The sequence below is a fragment of the Cicer arietinum genome, chromosome 2 (assembly GCF_000331145.2).
Source record: "Cicer arietinum cultivar CDC Frontier isolate Library 1 chromosome 2, Cicar.CDCFrontier_v2.0, whole genome shotgun sequence".
NCBI classification, from domain to species: domain Eukaryota; kingdom Viridiplantae; phylum Streptophyta; class Magnoliopsida; order Fabales; family Fabaceae; genus Cicer; species Cicer arietinum.
Genome location: NC_021161.2, coordinates 52,527,817 through 52,548,624, shown reverse-complemented (window position 1 = coordinate 52,548,624; position 20,808 = coordinate 52,527,817). Strand labels below are relative to the sequence as shown.

General features: G+C 34.4%; 1 protein-coding gene across 1 annotated transcript in view; it reads left to right on the top strand.

The window, feature by feature from the left end:
- The first annotated feature begins 204 nt into the window (after positions 1-204).
- The window catches only part of LOC101498347 (uncharacterized), a 22,923-nt gene continuing 2,319 nt past the window's right edge, over positions 205-20,808 (top strand). The window contains exons 1-35 of the mRNA XM_004491585.4: positions 205-466; positions 602-666; positions 751-850; positions 942-1,049; positions 1,231-1,347; positions 1,485-1,635; positions 2,643-2,887; positions 3,007-3,192; positions 4,388-4,464; positions 4,536-4,653; positions 5,473-5,556; positions 6,296-6,391; positions 6,496-6,597; positions 6,793-6,861; positions 8,463-8,558; positions 8,627-8,734; positions 9,008-9,121; positions 9,272-9,358; positions 10,268-10,396; positions 11,037-11,235; positions 11,425-11,568; positions 12,335-12,378; positions 12,606-12,689; positions 12,773-12,841; positions 12,942-13,018; positions 14,238-14,307; positions 14,843-14,992; positions 15,251-15,316; positions 15,441-15,585; positions 18,614-18,678; positions 18,955-19,020; positions 19,353-19,446; positions 20,011-20,047; positions 20,155-20,212; positions 20,386-20,496. Coding sequence (XP_004491642.1) covers positions 419-466; positions 602-666; positions 751-850; positions 942-1,049; positions 1,231-1,347; positions 1,485-1,635; positions 2,643-2,887; positions 3,007-3,192; positions 4,388-4,464; positions 4,536-4,653; positions 5,473-5,556; positions 6,296-6,391; positions 6,496-6,597; positions 6,793-6,861; positions 8,463-8,558; positions 8,627-8,734; positions 9,008-9,121; positions 9,272-9,358; positions 10,268-10,396; positions 11,037-11,235; positions 11,425-11,568; positions 12,335-12,378; positions 12,606-12,689; positions 12,773-12,841; positions 12,942-13,018; positions 14,238-14,307; positions 14,843-14,992; positions 15,251-15,316; positions 15,441-15,585; positions 18,614-18,678; positions 18,955-19,020; positions 19,353-19,446; positions 20,011-20,047; positions 20,155-20,212; positions 20,386-20,496 — 3,579 coding nt within the window. The 5' untranslated portion in view covers positions 205-418. The remainder of the gene's footprint in view (positions 467-601; positions 667-750; positions 851-941; positions 1,050-1,230; positions 1,348-1,484; positions 1,636-2,642; positions 2,888-3,006; positions 3,193-4,387; positions 4,465-4,535; positions 4,654-5,472; positions 5,557-6,295; positions 6,392-6,495; positions 6,598-6,792; positions 6,862-8,462; positions 8,559-8,626; positions 8,735-9,007; positions 9,122-9,271; positions 9,359-10,267; positions 10,397-11,036; positions 11,236-11,424; positions 11,569-12,334; positions 12,379-12,605; positions 12,690-12,772; positions 12,842-12,941; positions 13,019-14,237; positions 14,308-14,842; positions 14,993-15,250; positions 15,317-15,440; positions 15,586-18,613; positions 18,679-18,954; positions 19,021-19,352; positions 19,447-20,010; positions 20,048-20,154; positions 20,213-20,385; positions 20,497-20,808) is intronic.

The following is a 20,808-nucleotide window of genomic DNA, read 5'->3' as shown; positions in this document are numbered from 1 at the left end:
ATATATATATATATATATATATATATATATATATATATATATATAATGCATTTAAAATTATTGTCCATTAGAATCTATCCTCCTATTTTTTCAAGTTTGTTTAGTTGATCTAAAATAAACATTTGAAATAAAATAAAAGGGTAAATATTTTTAAAATAAGTAAGAGACTAATTTAGTTTGATAAGCAGAAGTCATTTAGAATTGTTAGCTGTAAATGAGTTCCAGATTCTGTACTTGTATAACTGAAAAAAAGAAAGATAAGAGACTAATTTGATATTTTGATTTGTTATGGACGAATATGTCCTTCCAAAAATGGGATCTCGTTCACAATGTCCCTTGTAGAGAGAGTTGTAGGCATTAATTAACTTACTTAGTAGTTACTACTCTGGTCATCGTTGAAGTGAAATAGAAATAGCACATGATGAATATCATCATCTTCTCCGTCGGAATCGGTTTTCTATTACAGGCAATAATTCAACTCCTCTCTTTTAATTTGAATGAATTCCAATCTCATCGATGATGAGTTAGTTTAGTTTGACTTTAGCCTTAATTAACTAGTAAATACCATACCGTTTTTATCATTATGTTTATGTTTATGCAGATACTCTCTTCGCCTTTCCTCACTGCCACTGCCACTGCCACTGCCTCCCCCGCCCTAACATCCAGGTCAGAATTAATTATTTCCCAATCACTGTAAATTTCTCTTCAATTCATTCATTCCAAATACTTACTAGTAAGATTTGTGTTTAGGGCTATCCATTCCGATGAATACTGCGCAATGTATGATATTTGTGGTCAACGCACTGATGGCAAAGTTCTCAATTGTCCCTATTCTTCCCCTTCTGTCAAGGTTTATCTACCAACCATCCCACTTGCATATCCAAACCGTACTTTTTTACTTCTAATATTTATTCACTAGTATGTATACTTTCCCTTTCCAGCCCGATGATTTACTCTCTGCCAAAATTCAAAGTTTGTGTCCATCCATAAATGGAAATGTTTGTTGTACGGAGCAACAGTTTGACACATTAAGGGTACAGGTTCAACAGGCAAGTTACTATCCTTTTATTTCTTTCAACAATCTCCATATGTGTTTATGCCTTCATACATTAATAATTTCACTGCTTAGTTTCAATGGAGATCATCACTTACTCATTATTCTGGAGGACACTTTTTTTGAACTAAATCCCTACAAATATTCATATTCATATTCATATTCATATCTTTCAGGCTGTACCCATTCTAGTTGGATGTCCTGCATGCTTGAGGAACTTTCTAAACCTTTTCTGTGAACTTTCTTGCTCTCCTAGTCAGAGTCTATTCATCAATGTCACTTCTGTTTCCCAGGTAAGCCATTTCCAATGTGGACCTTATTTTGTAGAAGCACTGTTGTTTTGACTTTTTATGTTTCTGCTTGATGGCATTTTACGGTTACAGTAATGTATTCAATGCTTCTGGGCTTACATATCTTATGTTCATTTCAGGTTAATGGTAATATGACTGTGGATGGTATTGATTTTTATGTTACTGAAACTTTTGGAGAAGGTTTATATCAATCATGTAAGGACGTAAAGTTTGGGACAATGAACACAAGGGCCATGGATTTTGTTGGGGCTGGAGCTAGCAATTATGAAGGTGATCCATTATAACATGATTGGGTTTATTATATAACTTGCATAGACTATGTGAAACAAGTGATCTTACCATTTCAATTTGAATGACCTGTCCCCCCCATGTGTTGGTATGGTGCGAATCTTTGTGCACTTTTAGGAATGTAAGTATCAATTAGTGATGAGTGTATAATATGTAAGTAGGCTATAGTCCAGGGAAGTTTCCCAAATCACAGGATTGCAGCCTAGAGTAGACAGATATTTTTTTCTTAAATTAGTGCTAGGACCTCTGTATATTATCTAAATTGTTTTTTGTGGGAAAATGTTAGGATCCTTTCTTTGAGCAAGAAAGAATTCCTAGAATAATTGTGTAAAATAGACTAAAATAAATAATAATAAAGATGGTAAACATATGAATGGTTTCTTATTCCTGTAGTGAGGTTGAAAGAAAAGATACGAAGGGTTTACAATGAAGAAGATAAACTTGCACTCAAGGCTACTCCAAAGGAGCCCTGTCATTTCAGACTAGATAATATCTAGTCACAAAACTTAATTCTTCAACGCTATCTTTCTCTCTACCAATTGAGGACTATTTATAGACCTTCTAAGAATAACCAAAATAACAACTCTCAACAACCACCTACGAAGCTCATCAACTTACCAACTAATTCCTACTAAGTACTAACTAACTCTAATTATCCTATATTCTTAGTCCTAATAGAAAATATGTATATTTTAGGAGCTATAATTGTGATTACATTACCTAGTAACTAAAGTTGATTCCATGATTCAAGGAATTGGAATATTTATGTCCTTCCTTAAATCATTTCTAGGACTCTGTTAGGATATAGAATAATAGATATTAGAGTTATTAGAACTTAGAGTTAGTTTGTTAGTTAGTTACGAGGTTGTTCAGTTAAGCCTATTGTGTATAAATAGGAAGCTATGTAGAATATTTATTTTTCATTTATATGCTTGGACTATACATGCTCTTTATGTGCTTATGCATTTATTTTTGATTGACCATGCCAGAGTGGTTAGCATTTCTTGGAGAAAAAGTGCCTCCTGGTTTTCCCGGTTCACCTTATTCGATACATTTTAAGACAACCATTCCTGACTCATCTCCTATGGAACCTATGAATGCATCTGTCTATACATGTAATGACACTTCGCTGGGCTGCTCTTGCGGCGATTGTCCTTCATCTCCCGTTTGCTCGGGCTCAGAACCTCCACCACCCAAAAGTGACCCCTGCTCTATTAGACTGGGATCTCTGAAGGTTGAAACCATATTCTTTTTTCATGATTGATTTCGTTTACTTCAAGATTATTTCTTTCTTAAAAGTTGATTTACCTTTTGATGTATGTCATGAAGTTGGTTTTTGTATAACGATTACAGGTCAGATGTGTGGATTTTTCATTAGCTCTCTTGTATATTCTATTGGTTTTTGTGTTGTTTGGATGGGTGTTGCTGAAAAGAACAAGACAAGAGAGGAGCCTTGGCTCCAATGTGGAACCATTGCTGAATGATGGTGAAGGAAGTAGTTTTACTAACATCCAAAGGGAAGGAACTCATCCTGAAGAGGTATAAATCTGTATATGTTTGGGTATAAGAAGGATTCCATTTCCAATTATTTTTATTATTAGTTTAGTGGAAACCAACTATCCTAAAGTTTAAACTGTTGGGTGATGGGATGCATGAATTCATATTATTATAATTTACATATCCCATCATGCAAAAGTTCTTTGGGCATGTTATGCCAAATTTCAACTTTTTTGTTTAGAAAAATGGGAATGATAAGGTCCAAGCTCTAAATTGCTTGGTCTTAGAGACTCTTATATACTAAAACATGAACCAACTATCCGAAAATCTTAAGTTGTTAAGTGAAGGTACATGAATTTTGTATACTTCTCTAATCTCTTAACAGAAAAATGTCTAGGAAAGAGGAGACTAACCTATACCAAAGCCAAAGTATGCCACAAGCCTCAACAAGGGGTATAATGGTACATGTAGATTGCTACTGTTGACAAATTGTGGGCAGCTTGAAACTGTAAACCTTTTTGTTAAGTACTTTGATCCTTACTTGCTAAACCAACACCAATAGATAGCTTCATATTATTGATGGCTTGGGGTTAAGATTTTTTCTTATTGGGTCCATATGTTAACTGTAACTTCAAAATTATTTGGAATTTACATCTGGCTTTAAATAGTACATTTTCGTTATCCTTCTTTAGATTATGTCAATCAGTCCGACACAAATTGTCCCAGATTCTGGCATACTTAAGCCAAGACTTTGTCCTACACTTGTCACTGACGCTCCGAACTGACAGCTGTCCAACAAACTTTATCAAGCCTACAATGGTTTAAGCCTACAAACTTTATCAAACTTAAGCCATGAAGATTGAATATGATGCTTTTTAAGCTAATGGAACTTGGTAATTGGGTCCTGTAACTCCTAATTATCAAGCCATAGGCTGCAAGTAGCTGTAAACAACATAACCTGTTACAAGGCCCAGACCACAACTATATCCAAAACCATATTTTAAAAACCGGATATTTGCAATAACTTTTTAACCTGCCCATTTCAGATTTTTAAAACAGGGTTGTGTTATATGCTTTTTGTAAACCCGTTTTGTGAATTGGTTATCCATATCCATATCCAAATCCAGTTGGACTCTCAGTTTATTGCAGTGCTATTACAACATGTTATTAATGTTATTACAAGATGTATATTTAGTATTATTTATTACTCCATCATACGTTGACTTTGTTTTTAAAGGTGCAAGTGATGGAGCAGAAAAGGCAGAATGCCATGCAATATTCTTTTGTTCACGGATGTTTGTCTAGATTTTACAGGTCTGTAGCTTTAGTACTTGCTAGGTTTACAGTTTCATAATCAATGATTAATATTTTGTTTTTGCATCCAGAGCTTATGGAAGATGGGCTGCTAGAAGGCCTGCTATTATTCTTTTTTCCTCATTGGCAATTGTTCTTTTACTTTGTTTGGGTCTGCTTCGTTTCCAGGTGGAGACGCGACCTGAAAAGGTATCATATTTCATCCATAGCATCTTCACAAAGTGAAAAATTTAATTTATTTTCTGTGACTGTTATATGTTAACATTTTCTAGCTAAGAATTTGTAACTAGCTTTTGTATTGAATGTTTGAAAATGAATATCTTGTCTTACAAGAGAAGAGACCTCAACTTATATACTTGCTGAGTCTTTACCTGCAGTAGCAGATTTACATAATAGGGAATGGACAGCTGTCAGTTATTAGGACAGCTGTCATAACAAATTAACAATGGCAGCTACTTCTATTACATGTATATTCTCATAGTTCCCACCGGCAGAATAATGTGTTATTTTCCTTTCTGGTCTGTTAGTATTACATTGGTTCATTTTTTTAATCTCCTGTTAGACATGTTTGGATGGGTTGTTGAAACAAGTGCTGAAATGATAAGCACATTTTGGATACATTCTTAAAAACATAAGTTAAATCATTCTTAAAAATATCCTTTCACTACAAGGATTGCGTTGGCCAAATAAGGGCTTATAAGCTAAAATATCACTGCAAAGGTGTATTCTTTATAGAAAACATCCTTTCTATCTGCTTGGACTTTTGGACACATTCTTATGAATTTGTTGGCCCGAGTTCAAGTTCAAATACTCTAAATTTTAATATATATAACTTATTCTCTCTATCTCGTCCCCCACCCCCACCCACACACACACACACACGGGGAATTAAACAAAGGTCGCACTAAGGGTAATATGTGTAAGTGTTCATAGTCCTATATGATTCCAGAAGACAGAAAGTATTGACTGTGCTGTAAACTAAATGTGTTGGTCATGTTCATATTGCAGTTATGGGTTGGTCCTGGTAGTAAGGCAGCAGAAGAGAAAGATTTTTTTGATAGTCACCTGGCTCCATTCTATAGAATCGAACAGGTTTCAGCAGCGCTTATCATTTCTTTTACCTTTCTTTTTGTTCTTTTGTAATTCTATGCATGTGCTCTAGTTATTGATATCTATGCTGTCTCTAGAGTAAGTGGATAGAAAACCTCTATCTTGCATGCATAATCATTTGCATGTTTCTATTTTGCGACAATAAATCTGTGCCATTAGCATTGCACACAACCCGGTTCAACATAATAGGATAAAACGTACAAAGATAGACTTTCACTTCATCAAGAAGAAATTAGATGATGGTCTTATAGCTACAACATACATCCTTTCAGGCTTCAATTGGCAAATGTATTCACTAAAGGAATTACCACAGCTGTTTTAATATCTTATAGCAAGCTAGGTGTGATAGATTTGCTCTATCATTGGAAGTTCTACGTTATTTTGTAGATTTACTTCCCCTTATTTATATAGCCGATTTCTTATTTTTCACTTTTCAGTTATTATTTTCTTTCATTATTATAGTAATTAATAGAATTTATGCACCACCAATGTCATTAACCTGTGTGTACATATTAAAATCAGAAACCATATTAAGAATATATTCCCCTTTCTTCAATCATTAGACAATATTCGTATTAGGATATTATGTTAATGTTTGATCCATGTAGCTGATCTCACCTAGAGGGAAGAATATTTATTTTTTTGTTTGTTTCCTTTCATTTCTTGCTAGGATTCTATATTAAATAAATCACGTTGGCAATACTATTTACTTATTTTTCAGCTCATAATAGCCACAGTCCCTGAATCTAAGCATGGCAAGCCACCAAGTATCATTACTGAAGACAATATTGAATTGCTTTTCGAAATACAGGAAAAGGTATTTTATTTTCGGTTCTTTCCTTTTCTATACTTTGAATGGAAGGGTTGCATATGTAGTTGGACTTTCTTTATTACAAATTTTCCATTTCATTGATTTGACAGGTTGATGCAATTCGTGCAAATTATTCTGGTTTATTGATATCTTTGAGTGACATTTGCTTAAGGCCTTTAGGAGATGACTGTGCCACCCAAAGCATTTTGCAGGTTCAAACTCCCACTTTCAAAGGATTATTAGTGAAGTACTTTTGAATTTTGCATTTATGTATTTATTATGCATGCTTAGTACAACCAGTTGGCTTTTCTTATTCAGTTCCATTTTAATTTACTATTGTTTTTTGGGCATATTAAAGATGATTTTATTTGATTTCCATTTTTTCTTCCTACTTTTCTATCTAATAGTATTTTCAAATGGACCCTGACAATTATGACAACTATGGAGGTGTCGAACATGCCGAATATTGTTTTCAGGTAAACTTCGATAATCTGATCAATGATTGCCTTAGTTTAGTTACTCAAATGAGTTTCATTGAAAGCAATTTCCTTTATCAAAATAAGACTTTAAGTGTTTGATAGGCCCAAATTATTTTTTTGGGGGGGTGGGGAGGTAGTCCAACTAGAATTGGTTGAAGGAGAGAGAAAACTGTTAGAATTTGAGTTCGGTCTAACTCAACTCTACCGATCACCTACAACTGCTTCGCGCTGTTGCTCGCATTGTTTCAGGTACTAGTTCGTCATTGTTTTTGGTGTTTTGATCCTTGCTGCTGGCATTAAGGGCCTCTCGCTTCCGTTGGACCTCCCATAAGCTCTTGGGTCATAGTTTTCATGCGTGCTCCAGTCCTTTTGTTGTTGCATTGTGTTTTGCACATTTTCTGGCACTGCACAATTATGCCAGTTTTATGTTTCTTCTTCTTCGTTGTGAGGTTGGCTTCTTCTGTGGTGTTTGTCGTGTAATTCTTTTCTCATAAGTGGATCATATTAGTGGCTTCTATTCCCACTGATGATCATTTCAGTGGTGATTTTTTGCACAAATGAATCATATTTCTTGACTTGAGGGGAAGTGTTGGAAAATGAAGAAGTCCCGTATTGGTTAGAATGAAGAGAATGAAAATGTATATAAGTTGGGGAGTGCATGGTCTTAATTTTTGGACAAAATAGCAACTATCAAACTTATAATAAAGAGCTCACCCTCCTTTAATGGGCTCAAATAGAAATAGAGAAAAAATAAACTAGCAAAACGAAATTGTTCTAATACTCCTCTTTTCTAGGGATCATCTGGTTGAGAGGGGAGGTCACAGATTTATTCGAGTATGAATTTCCAACATGATATTAAAGCCTATCCAAGATCCGCTGAATCATCCATAATCGGGCCACTCTGATCACATCCCAAATGCCTAGTCTTGGGTGTGAGAGGTGTGTGTTGAGAGTCCCAATTTGATGAGATATAATCGGAACAAGTGTTTGTAAGTGGGAGACATCCCTCACCTTACAAATTGGTTTTTGAAGGGTCAAGTTAAGTCCAACCCAAATTCTAAGAGAAGGAATTGTTTTATTTGCATCATGGTCATCATATTCCGAATAATAGAACTCCTACGGAATATATATTTTCTGCAGTTGCGTTTCGTATCAGTTCTATTCTATCATATTGATAGGCCCATTATTAATTGAGAGGAAGGTACAACTGCGATTGGTTGAATTGAAGAATATAGAAAAAGGAATAACAGAATGAACAATATATAGCGTGGCATGGTTCACCGTAAAAGGCATCAGAGAATTAGCATTTCGGTATTCGTGTGTTGGCTTGGAAGAGAGGTTAACTCTCTCAAAATTGGGTTTATCTTTCTTTTGTTTATGAAGTTTCATTTCCATCTATAAGGAGCTGAGCTCCATTTACATTGTCATTTCCGTTTTAGCAGTTTCATTTCAGACCATTACAGGATATTTTCCCCTGCTTGTGAGGAGTTTCACCCCTAAATTCCATAATGTTTCAATTTCTTTTTGGGTTCTTACAGTGTCCTTATATGGCTATCTGGTATATGTTGACTCTGATTATTTGAATTTATCGTTTGCAGCATTACACTTCTACAGAAACATGCTTTAGTGCATTTAAGGCTCCTCTCGAACCAACTACTGCCTTAGGAGGTTTTTCCGGGAACAACTATTCAGAGGTAAGATCTTGCGATTTGGCTTAGCTGTCTGTTTATGCCTAACTTATATGCTGATTACTGTATTGTAGGCTTCTGCATTTATTATCACGTACCCTGTCAATAATGCAATCACAAAAGTTGGAGATGAGAATGGGAAGGCAATTGCTTGGGAAGAAGCTTTCATCCGGTTAGCTAAGGTTTGACTCCTAAATATATCACAACATTGACATTTTGTTTAATTGCTTCTTTTTTTATTGTTACTTGCTAACATCTCTTTATAGATCCATGATATCATTGTGTTCTTGGTTTCTGTAAGAAAATAGGTTATCATCTTAGGGTCCGTTCGGGGTGGTTGTGAGTTTCAGTTTTTTGTTTTAAAATTCTACCTCTACTCATGTACCGTATAGTAATCTGTCTTGTATATTCATTCGATACCTGCATCACATTTTGAACCAATTTTACGTTGGCAGGAGGAATTGCTGCCAATGGTGCAATCTAGCAATCTAACTTTGTCGTTCTCTGCTGAAAGTTCAATTGAGGAAGAATTAAAGAGAGAAAGCACTGCTGATGTCATAACAATACTCGTAAGAACTTTTCATTTCTTCCAACTCAACATGAAAAACTGATTTGTGTTATATATAGACTCATGAACTGAATAGTTTGATTATGGCTTTACGAATTAAAGATTTGTTATACTTGAATATAAATTAAATTAATTTCCTACGTCTTTTTAGGTGAGCTATGTTGTAATGTTTGCCTATATATCAGTGACATTGGGAGATACACCACCTCGTTTATCTTCTTTCTACCTCTCAACCAAGGTATGGTATTTATGTTTAGGTTTCCCGATTCCGTTGTCTTTTTCTCATTTATTGTACACTGGTATACTGAATTGTTTGAGTGTACTCAATACACACATGCCTTGTATAAGTGCTAATATGTGCTAAATCGTACTTCTTGATGAAAATGTCATGTGTACTTAGCTCAGTCTTGTAGTTAGTGAGAGCTGTCTTCTGACTACTCAGCTAGTATGTTTCTGTTGCTGGTAGATCTGTAGCTAGCACGGACCTAGTATCGTTGTGGTATGGTTTGCTTGCTGGCTGTGAAAGTTAGTTGTGGTTTTGGAACCAGTTTTGCCCTAGTAGTATTTACTTATTTTTCTCTTTCAAAGGGTAACTTGTAACAAGCTCTGGTGTTAGGGCTTAACTTGTTTATATCATCTAATTATCATCCAATTATCAAACATAGTTATAATTAGTCTTTATTCTTTCTCTCCTCTCTTTATGTAAAACCTGTAACTTCAACACCTATGTCATAAGAGGATCCATTCGCGTGATTCTTCAAGAGGGCTTCGTTATTTGGTCAGGGAAGTTCAACTTTTAATTGAAAATTTGGTAGCAATTCACTATAACTCGACTGCCATAAGAATTTTAGTTTTAGAGAGGTTTCAATTTCATGTGTCCCATGAGGTGTTAGATGGGGAGATAAAGGTTAATATCAGACCAGGTTTAAGTTGTTGAATGTTTTCCAATTTTTTATTTTAAGGAAAAAAAGCATTCTATCTTGAATTTATGTTGGTTTACATGCATATCAACAACTGCATCATTTCTGTTCAATTATTTTCTCATGCAGTTCACATAGAGTGGCATAAAATGGTTGTTCAGCTAAGACTGCTATTACTATGATAATTTTGCACCATTTGATTTTTGACTTGATGTTATGACATTTAGGTATTGCTTGGTCTTTCGGGAGTTTTGCTTGTTTTGCTTTCAGTCCTTGGATCAGTTGGATTTTTCAGTGCTGTTGGGGTAAAATCTACACTAATCATAATGGAAGTCATACCTTTTCTGGTTTTAGCTGTAAGTCTCTCTGTTCTTACCATTCTCATTTATATTTTATTACTGCTGTGGAAGATACTGTTATGTCATAGTATGCATGTCAAATGGACTGAAAGTGTTCGAAGAGGAGTGCTAGCAACACTCACTTTAACACTCTTTTATAGGGTGAAATTCATGTAGGTACGACCATGTTGTGAATGGGTCCCACATAAAGTGATGAGGCCTACATGGATTTCATCCAATATGATAGTAAATATTGGAAAGAGAGTGTTGCTAGCACTCTTCAATGTTCAAATTTCGAACTAGTTTGCTGTCCAATCTGCTTCCACTATCCATTGTTGGGCTCTGCACCTAAACTGAAGTAATGCATAGTCAGCCTCCTTTGCCGCTTGAGTCATTACATTCTTGGATATTCAATACTGATAGAGTTTAAACACCCAGCATAATGTAATTAAGCTACCACTATTTCCTCCGTTGAACCTATTCTACTTGCTGTACAGAGAATCTAAGCAACTTGGAAAGTTGAACACTAATGTGATTCTAATTCCAATTTTATTAATTCCTTTGTCTCTCTTTCCATAATGTTTTAGTCATGTATCTTCACTCTTGTTAAGTATTGTGAGATTTCACTACTTTTCTCGGTTTTTCATTCTTTGTTTAGGTTGGTGTAGATAACATGTGTATAATCATAGATGCTGTGAAACGGCAACCCTCAGATTTACCAATAGAAGAACAAATAAGCAATGCAATGGGGGAAGTTGGACCATCCATTACACTTGCCAGCTTATCGGAGATTCTAGCATTTGCAGTAGGATCATTTGTTTCTATGCCAGCATGCCGCGTTTTCTCCATGATTGCAGGTTAAAGAATTTTCTTTTCTCTTCCTGCCCTTTTGGATGAAAAAACCAAATTGATATTTTTGTATAGTGCATTTAAAATTTTTGTTTATGCACATATAAAGGAAGGGGAAAATCCAACTCCTTTGAAAAGTGATTTTAAGTTTATGTTTTCTTCACGTTTCTTAACTTCTGACAATATATTTTCTGTAGCTTTGGCGGTTCTGCTGGACTTCCTTCTACAAATCACTGCTTTTGTGGCTCTGGTTACTTTAGACTTTGTGAGAGCCAAGGATAACAGGGTTGACTGCTTTCCATGCATTAAGTTGAACCGATACTCTATGGAGCAGACTGAAGGTACATACAAGCTATTGACTTATGGATACTTTGGTTTTCTATTGGAGATAACAGCCATTCTTGAAAATGCATCTCACAAGTTGTGTTTTTAGGTAGTTGTTTTTGCATGGTATTGGAATCTCTGACCAACTTTTGAAGAATTGATCATTTATGCCCTCATTCTTTATATGCATCCATGACATTGGACCTTTTGCTTTTGTTAGAGTATCCAAAAAGTATCTCATAATATTTGTCACGGCAATCCCAAATGCAATTTGACCTAAAAACACCAAGGTTAGCCTTGACGGCGGCCGACCCTAAATTCATGGAGCTAGATATCAGAACCTTGCTCTCGTATCAAGTTGAATAGTTTAGAATAATCATCTCTCAAGAAAGGAAAGCTAGATAAATTAGGAAACTATATTAACGATAGTAAATAGAGAATATTCAACAATATCAAAGACGCCATGACCAAGTGGTTACAAATTTGATAACTGCTGCCTTTTTTGTCATGGTGAGTCTTAATTTTACCAGAACATATGGTAGTTATGTACTATGTCATGCTTCAACTCCAAACAACTGGCCTGTGATGAAGCATCAAACATGTTAGGGATTTGAATCACTTGGCCTTCTACCTAATAGATTAAGATTTTAGTTTTAGGAGGATGTTAATAATTTTTAATTTATTGCAGTACTCCTGAATTATTTTCAGCTTCTGTTGAATTTTTTGAACTTTTTTCTCTCCTTGTGCGCATATGGTTCTAATCATATCATCATTGAAGTGCAGGAATTAGGCAGGAAACAGATGGATTGCTGACACGATATATGAAGGTACAATTATATTTAGTTCATGTGATGAATACATATAAACAAAAAAAAAAAAAAGAAGATATTATTGTGCCACTCAATGGTTTTATGAATTCAGTTTTGTTGTGTTCTGATTCTAGTTGGTGATCATTGGCAAAAAAGTGCTAACTTCACAGCAGAGACCTTATACTATATTGCCTGGCTTTTATTTTAGCATCAAAATTAACTCTGTTGTCATTGTGTAAATATAGGAGGTTCATGCACCATTTCTTGGATTATGGGGAGTTAAAGTCTTGGTCATCGCCATATTTGGTGCATTTACCTTAGCAAGCATTGTAAGTTACTTGTAAATGATAAAATATTAAATTTTAGTAGGATATTTTTGGAAAATGTCATCTCTATGCTTTTATATTTTTAGGCATTATGCACAAGGATTGAACCTGGTCTCGAGCAACAGATTGCTCTTCCGCGGGATTCCTACCTTCAGGTCTAAGTTTCTAATTAATTTCTCGTGTTTTTTTGCTATTTCTTTCAGCTCCATTCTTTATCATCCAGCCTCTTATAGTGGTTATTTATTCTGTTTCCAGGGGTATTTCAGTAACATTTCCGAGTACCTCAGAGTGGGACCACCACTGTATTTTGTTGTGAAAGATTACAATTACAGGTTGATTAATTTTAATGTTTAGGTGTTCTTTTCTCTTCATACATTAATGGCATAGTCTTTTTAGCACAAAATTATTTGTCTTAAGCATGCAGACCTTAGATGAGTGGAAAAATATAAAATTACTAGAAAGCAAATTATCCATGTGATTATTTTCCTCCAATGTGTTAGCATATGAAAAACATCATATAGATGTATCAATTAAAATTAGGGAAAAGTTTATGCCTTTTGCTATCAGCACCTTGAACTTTCAGTTCATTCAAATTAATCCTTGAACTTGTACTATTATTACAAGAGACCCTTTTGTTAACTTGGCGTTAAGTTGCCAAGGGTGAACAAAAGGGGTCTATTGTAACAACAATACGAGTTTGAGGATCGATTAGGAAGAAGTGAAAGTCCACGGTACCTGTTTGCATAAGGCACATAATTTATGATGGTGGTTGTTGCAAATAACATGTTAATAAAAAAGTAACTAGTTCCAAATTGCATAGGATCCTTAGTATTATAGGGAAAGTTTCGGCTTATTTATTGTTTCTTGTAACTAGTAGAATGCATTTACTACGTAGTGTTATATAAATCTAGTTTGTTGTGTTCTTTTGACTCAAGCAATTTATTAGAAAACATATTTCCTTTTCAATGTCCTTGTCAATGATTGTGGGAATCAATCAGAATCTTGCGGTTCGGATATGATTCTGCTTTGAATATATTACTCTGATCTGTACAGCTAGAATTAAGAGTTGTAATAGTTTCTTTCGTTTCTTAGTTTTTGTATTTATGGGGACAATCAATTCCCAGTTCCATGAAACTTCTCACCATCACCCCCTTACGCCTTGTAGTTTCACTATCAAACCTCTTTACCATGGTTTATGGATTCGTGCTTCCTCCTTCAAGGACAGCTGAAACGTAGGGCAATTGTAGTTATCCACCTTTTCACTACTCAGTACCATAACTAGACCCTCATTGACAACGAGATCATAATATTAGATAAAAACTAAAAATATGTCAATTTTGATGGATTAGATATTATAACAGTCTTTATGATGTAATTTAGATGTAATCTTGATGAATTGAACATGTAATTTAGTTGTAATCTTGATGAATTGAAGATGTAATTACCTCTTTGAGTGATTAAGTAAGAAATTTGATAAAAAAATTGTAGAAAAAAACAGAGTAAGAATGAAAGTCTGATTGTTTAGCTGTTTTCATGTTATTCTCTCTGCAGTTTGGAATCGAAACATACAAACCAGCTATGCTCCATTAGCCATTGTGATTCAAATTCTCTTTTAAATGAGGTAATCAATGATTGAATTTTTCCAAAGTGTTTCTTACTAAAACCTCTTCTTTAATTTTCATATACTTTTAAGGCAATTCATCAAATATAATTGATATGTTGAGCCTAGCTTAGTAGCAGCTATTCAGCCAGTTCTTCAGTTCCATCTAAATATTCTGTGATATTGGCACCACATTTGATTTTGACTAAGCTGATTTGATTTTCCTTTAACCACAATTAATATTTTGCCAACCACTTGTCAATTCCATTAACTGCTCATCTTGTGTGATCCACTTATAATAAGTGGTTTGTATGAACTTTGACTTGTTTAATGAAATTTCATTCTCGTTTTAGTCCCATTTTAATTACAAATTATAATATAATGTAGAGTTGCACACAGCTGCACCTCATATTTTCCTGTGTGAAACTTTGAATATATTGTTGAATGGCTGACTTTTATGCAAGTACACTCGTAATGTTTTTATTTATTTATTTATTTATTTATTATCTTGGCGTATATAAATGGATTCTGCATATCTTACTCCATGACACTGCAGATATCTAGAGCATCATTGGTACCAAAATCAAGCTACATTGCCAAGCCTGCTGCCTCATGGCTTGATGATTTCCTTGTATGGATATCACCTGAAGCTTTTAGTTGCTGTCGAAAATTCATAAATGACTCTTATTGTCCACCTGATGATCAGGTATGTTATTCGTTTTATATGCTTGGATAAATTTTTTGTGGAGGTTGCTTTTATTTTCCTTCTCTCCTACATATTTTGGAGCTACATCCATGCACATTGCATATGCATGTGATGCCATATCAAGTTTTTCTTTCTTTTCCCTGCCTATTTTCTAGCTACAAGCCTACGACAATTGTTTGTTGTATTAATCTGATAAGATATTGCTCCCTGTACAATCACATCTCTCGATTACAGTAGTAAATATCTGTCTTTGTTCAGCCACCTTGCTGTTTACCAGATGAAGGACCATGTGGGCTGGGTGGAGTGTGCAAAGACTGTACAACAGTAATATACTTTTCCCTATAATTTTTTTTGTTCATTATATAGTATATTACTTCTCACAAAACTTTTAACTCTAAATCAGAAGGGTGCAGTAGTAAAACGACTAACACTTTTGGTTGATTCCCAGTGTTTCCGCCACTCGGATTTAGTTAATGATCGTCCATCTACAGCACAGTTCAAAGAGAAGCTTCCCTGGTTTCTTGATGCATTGCCATCAGCTGATTGTGCAAAGGGTGGTCATGGAGCTTACACCAATAGTATAGATCTCAATGGTATGAATGATATCCTCTCTCTCTCTTTCTCTCTAAAAGAACAAAACTTTTATTCTGTTCCTTGTGTATTTGCTGTAAGCTAATTAAGATTTTATTACATGTGTACATTTTCTAATTCTTGAAACATTATGTCGAACCTTCTGATGCTATTGTCATTCAACAACCGCACCATCATATCATTCATCTTTGTCTTCTCTTCTCTATGAGTCAAATCCCAACATGTACTCTTAGAAAGTGAATAAGTATGAGAAACTGAGCATAGTGAGAGAAACTTAATTTGTTAGACTGTATTTTGTACAGTTATTCTATTATGTAGGATATGTATAGTTGCTGTTGCATCTAGAATAGTGTGACACGCTGTGATACAAAATCCCTAATTCAATAACATGTGAACTAAGTTTTTCACAGGCCGCAATATACATGCAATACAGAAACTGTATATTGCACTTTAAGATATATTTATGAATAATGCTAGCAACACACTATTAACACACTTTATTTGATTGGTTAAAATACACATGGATCCACCAAATTTATATGGAACCCACATGTTTTGGTGGGACCTATGTAAAATTTAACCAATCAAATAGAGTGTGTTAAAAAATATGTGTTGCTAGCGTTCCTCTATATTTATACTATACTGTAATTCCATGCTTCCATCTAATCTATCACTACGATTCTTTTCTCACCTTTATCTGTGTATTTTCACCAATAGAGGAGACTTGAGACATTGACACCATTGGATGTCCTAAGCAAGGCCATCAATGTTGTTGGATGTGTAAATCGGTACACTCAGTCAAAAGATCGTTTGACCCTGCTTTTTCTTTGGTCAAATTGTCTATGACTCTAATTTACGATGCTATCCATACTGTTAAAATTCAGTGTGTTTTAATTATTCCTTGATTGTGCAACATCCTAAGCTAATTGTTAGTAGTCCTAGTCAATACAATTTCCTAGGCATTGAATGTAATTATTGCAGCATCATTATATGATTTTGCTTCACCTCCAATTTCCAATGAGTCAGCATCTTGGTTCATTTGCTACATTTCTTTGATCTTGTTGAAATTGTGGGATTTTAGAGAAAAGGAGGAGAGAAAATAATAAGGGTTTGAATATTATTGATAATAGTTTAATGTTGACTTGATTACAAAAGACTCAATACTAATCTCTATTTATAAAGAAACATAGACTCAATCCTAAATAAGGAATAAATCATAATAATAATGAGAGATATTCTAAGATATCTCTATGATTATAAATTGATCCTATGGAATAATTCAAGATACTCTAATATAATATAATAGATATTATAAGATATTTTTTTAATATTCTAACACTCCCCCTCAAGCTAAATCTTACTAAGTTTTAGCTTGTTACAAGAAAATAATGTTTTGCTCTGCAAAATAATAAAAAGGATGGAAAAGCAACTCAGGGATGCAGGTGAAGTCGGAGAGAATTGCTATAAATATAGCCTAGCCAGATAGCCGATATGATCATCAGCCTGAGAGAAATTCATGGCAAGCAATTGAACAAAGCGAGGTCCGTTCTTCTAAAAACTGCATTTGGAAGCTTTAAACCAATAATATCGGAGAGACGTGCTTCAAGGAGAGAAAGGCAAGGCCAGTACATCTGGGACAAAGATGGGGCCAGTGCATCTGGGACAAACTGTCCTGCTAAAGTGTGAGACATAAAAATAAAACACATCGTCAGAATAATCATCAATGGGAAAATAAGTCATCACTAATATGATTCATCAGTGGGAAAAGGGACACCACCGGAATGATCATCGGTGGGAATAGAAGCCACTGTTGTAATCTATTAGTAAGAACTAAATTGCATGACAAACACCAAAGAGGAAGCAGCGCGACTCTAATGAAACGAAGCCATAATCGACAATCGAAGTGAGAAAATGCATCCAAAACAGGAGAGACAGTGGTTGTTTCAGAAAACTTTTCTAGCAGCGATGGCAGGCAGCAGCAGCAAACGGCAGCAAACGGCGGCAACGGCAGTAGCAGACGGGGCAGCAGCGACGATTGTGGACGGAAGTGATAGTAGTCAGAAAAAGGAATGATCATGCTAGAAAAGAGAAACTAGGATTATATTCCCAAACTGGTGGGAACTTAGCAGCGGAACAACGACAAGATTGTTCAAGGAGGATCAAAATAGGCTCTAGATACCATGTTGAAATTGTGGGATTTTAGAGAAAAGGAGGAGAGAAAATAATAAGGGTTTGAATATTATTGATAATAGTTTAATGTTGACTTGATTACAAAAGACTCAATACTAATCTCTATTTATAAAGAAACATAGACTCAATCCTAAATAAGGAATAAATCATAATAATAATGAGAGATATTCTAAGATATCTCTATGATTATAAATTGATCCTATGGAATAATTCAAGATACTCTAATATAATATAATAGATATTATAAGATATTTTTTTAATATTCTAACAGATCTTTTTCTCCACACCACGATATAGTTATACCTTAATTTTATCATTTTAGTTAATGTATTCTTTTTTATTAATTTGGTAGATATTTTTGACCTGTTTCTGTTTTGGTTCAGAGTTGTATGTTATTTTGATTTTGTAGGAACAAATTAGATAACTTTTATGTCCTTCATTTAATAAATTAACTCGATGACACTATTGACTGTGAGTCTGAACAAATAGTGATGTAGCTAAGGAGAGACAGAAAGTTGGTGCGACTGGAGAAAATGAAGATTATTCTGTGGAGAATTTAAAATGATGAAAGAGTCCATTAAATCTAGATATCCATTTGCAGAATTTGGGAAGATTGGTCACCCCAGAGTTAAAGGCTCTTCTCTAGTAAAATGGTGGAAGATAGGAGTGATGTGTAAAAAGAAATACTATTAAAACTTAAAATTTGTGTTAGCAGAGTTAACTGTGCAGAAAAAGCTTAGATTATGTGTTGTCCCTAGTTAACACAAAATTCTATATAGCGAAATTTCCTTCTCAAATTTTAAATTCTGATATAAAGAGTTTACTTATAACTGATTTCAGGTTACGGCCATGGTGTCATACAAGCTTCTGAATTTCGTACTTATCATACACCACTTAATAGACAAGTATGCAAAGTGATAAATTATGAACTTATTTTCTTGGGTAAGGATCTTTTCCATTTCTCAAAAGAAATGGAGATGTCTATTACTACGGTTTTTGGGTATATAAGTGATATAAAGGCTCACATTCCCAAAATATGACACTAATTGGACATTTATACATCAAAACCATAGTAATGGAGAGCTCTATTTCTTTTAAGAAATGGAGTAGATCTCTACTCTATTTTTCTGGCTTATGCATGATATTTCATGCATTGTTTTATCTAACTGGAACCTTCTTAGGGTGATTATGTTAATGCAATACGAGCTGCAAGGGAGTTTTGCTCTAGAATTTCTGCATCTTTAAAGGTTTGGACTTCAATTGCATCATGAGTTTTTCTCTCACCAATCTAATATTTTACTTGGAAGTGTAATACCTAATTTTTGCATGAGCTTTGAGTCTCAATCTCAATAGGCCATAAGCAGGGGTTTTGGAGTTGTTAACTAGCAACACTTCTCCCCTGAATTTCTCTTTGTTGATATTAAGTTTTTAATGAAATTGTAGGTGATATGATTATGGATATACTTTTTATTTTTTGTCCTTATGAAGTATTTTTGCACTGGCTAAAACTGGGCAAGGTGTCTCATATTATTACTTTTATGAATCTCTATTTCTTACTGACTAAACTTCTCCTGTGCAGATGGATATATTTCCGTACTCGGTATTTTATATCTTCTTTGAACAATATCTGGATGTATGGAATATAGCCCTCATCAACATTGCCATAGCACTGGGTTAGTATTCCAAATCTAATAACATGTATACATGGGGTGGCATACTTGTTTGTGAACCGTATTTTTATGAGATCAACTGTTTGTTTTGGTCCAAGATACTTGCCCTTCTATTTATTATTCCTTCCTGTTCCGATTACTTTTTGAAATTTGAGGTTATGTTAAGAAGGTTTATAAATATGTTCTTGACTTCAAACTTTTTATTTCACTTTCCTTTTTATGGTCTTTGAGTGAGTACTTTGTTGTCTTGTAAACATCAAGCCACTTTATTTGTCTCCAGAAGGACATACAACATCTGTTCCTTTCTCTATTGTTAAATATTTCAGTACCACAATATAAATTCCATACAATTAAGTCATATTTAATTGACATCCACTTAACGATTTTTATTGTGTCAAAAATTAGAAAGTGAAAATGTAATTCATATATTCTCATGTTTCTCCATGTTCTTATTTCTCCTTGACATAAACTTTTCAATTTTTACTTGAGTCTTCTGAATTTCTCATATTAATTCTGTTTTTTATCCAATTCATATGACTTTGAATAACATGCAATGCTATGTAACAGGTGCTGTTTTTGTTGTTTGTTTGGTCATAACTTCGAGGTAGAAAATCTATTCAAACTTAAGCCTTGTATGGTTACCGTAATTTCAAAATTTGTTCTCTCTATTCAGGACTAAGTGTACTTTTATTGTTTTGCAACCCAATGCAGCCTGTGGAGTTCAGCAATCATATTACTTGTTCTGCTCATGATAATTCTGGACCTCATGGTATCTCTTATTTTTACTGTTTTGGATTTTATTATGTCTTTCCTTTAGGTTTCCTATTTTCCCTGTTTCAATTCTTTTAGGGGATTTCTCTTTTAAAATTCAATTAGAGCTTTATGTGCTAAATTAATATCTTAGTTTCAAAATGAGAATCACGACCTTTGTGACTGCTGCAGGGTGTAATGGCAATTCTGGGTATTCAACTAAATGCGGTTTCTATTGTAAACCTGATTATGGCAATAGGGATTGCTGTGGAGTTTTGTGTGCATATAGCGCATGCATTCATGGTTAGTCTAATCCTCTTTTTATACATTGAGGGCCCTTCCTCATAGGGTAAAATGGTCTTTAGAAGGAACAACAATATATGTCAAACTGGCACTTCACGAATTACAATTCCCACATGTTCATCAGGTCGATGGTGTTATAGAGATTACTGTAGCATGTGAATTCCAGCCTTCTTTATTGCATGGGGGATTTTGATCTTTGATTAGTTAATAGGGATGAAAATCGACTATCCAAAGGGTATGCATAAAGCACTTTCATTTGATTGCATTTACTCGGTAAAAGAGTCTAAGTTTGTGCCTAGGTAGTTATTTGAA